This window comes from Branchiostoma belcheri, unplaced genomic scaffold, assembly GCF_001625305.1.
Source record: "Branchiostoma belcheri isolate BF01 breed outbred unplaced genomic scaffold, Haploidv18h27 scaffold52, whole genome shotgun sequence".
NCBI lineage: Eukaryota > Metazoa > Chordata > Leptocardii > Amphioxiformes > Branchiostomatidae > Branchiostoma > Branchiostoma belcheri.
Genome location: NW_017804154.1, coordinates 1,789,497 through 1,790,843, shown reverse-complemented (window position 1 = coordinate 1,790,843; position 1,347 = coordinate 1,789,497). Strand labels below are relative to the sequence as shown.

The 1,347-nt window shown below is 45.3% G+C and overlaps 1 protein-coding gene across 1 annotated transcript in view; it reads left to right on the top strand.

Annotated features, from left to right (window-relative positions):
* Positions 1-6: 6 nt before the first annotated feature.
* Positions 7-1,347, top strand: part of LOC109480723 (peroxidasin homolog) — an 8,492-nt gene continuing 7,151 nt past the window's right edge. The window contains exons 1-2 of the mRNA XM_019782969.1: positions 7-15; positions 225-526. Coding sequence (XP_019638528.1) covers positions 245-526 — 282 coding nt within the window. The 5' untranslated portion in view covers positions 7-15; positions 225-244. The remainder of the gene's footprint in view (positions 16-224; positions 527-1,347) is intronic.

Below are 1,347 nucleotides of genomic sequence, written 5' to 3'. Positions count from 1 at the left end.
GGAAAAATGTCGAAGGTGGGATTCCACTTACAGGTAGAATTCTAAGTGATGAGTGAAAAGTGAAAGATACATAAGTGGCTATGTAAGATGATGAAAAAGTTTGATCTGCATAAAACACTCTTTGACATCTCATAACACCCCGGCCTGTACAAGGGTTGCCTCCTATCAATCTACCCCGGAGGAAACAACAGAAAATCACTTATTCAGATGTTTCTGTCACACAGACCTTCCTGACATCAGCAAGATGATATCTCGGCGTCAGCTCGACAAAATCGCCTCCCTCTCCGGCTGCGCACGCTCCGTGACCCGGGTCAACTGTCCCTCCAGCCGCCACTCCCGCAAGTACCGCACCATCGACGGGAGCTGCAATAACAGGGAAAATCCGCTGTGGGGCTCTTCACTCACACCCTTCGACCGTTTCCTGTCGCCGATCTACGAGAACCAGTGGAACGAGCCCGTGGGCTGGAACAAGGATCGGGAGTACAACGGATTCACCCTGCCCAGCGTCCGCCATGTTTCAAACCAGGTAGGTCTGAATAACAATATGTAGGTCTTTAAAATCGTTGAGAAAGATAGGACGGTTTTCTAATTTCTTCTGTAAAGAATCGTCAGCATTCTGCGAAGATGTTAAACATGAGACATGGCAGTTCACTGACGTCGACAGTTTTTTTTTTTGTTTGAGGCATAACAGTAATCAAAACGGCAATCATATTTTGGAAGGAGCAACGAATCGGACTGCAGGATTGAAATCTTAATAGAATAGTTAGTCTACATCAGTACAGAATATCATACCTATCTAAACTAATACCGCTGTCATTGTGGAAAACGTCGTTATTACTCCGTGAAGGAGGTCAGGACCTCCGGACGGAGTGTTGTAATCGGCTGATTTTTCATGTTCGCAGTCAAAACACTGGGTTCTCTTTGTGTAATCGGCACGCAATTTTATACGCCGTCTGCGGGCATGCCCGTGTTGATGCACGAATGTGTATTTTTGCCGTTGCTGCTTTCGCGGTCAATGTAATATCGCAGACGCACCCCTACAATTACGAGGCGAATTGGAATGGTCCAGAAAAACGCGTTGTTTGGAATAGCAGTGGGGTTCAAAAAAGTTCATGCAGATACGGGGTGGTTTTTATAAGTGGTTCCAGATGTTTTTGCCCATGGTTAAGAGATGCCAAGTTTTTTGGAAGATGTTCGCAGCCAAAACGCATTCTTCCGTACGTCGCATTTCTGTGTAATTTCGCATGTGGTGTTGCATTATGTCCGGGATGATGCACGTCTTTTTATTTTTACCGTAGCTGTTTTGATATTGGAGTAAATGCTTATTTTCGAAACATCCCCATTTCT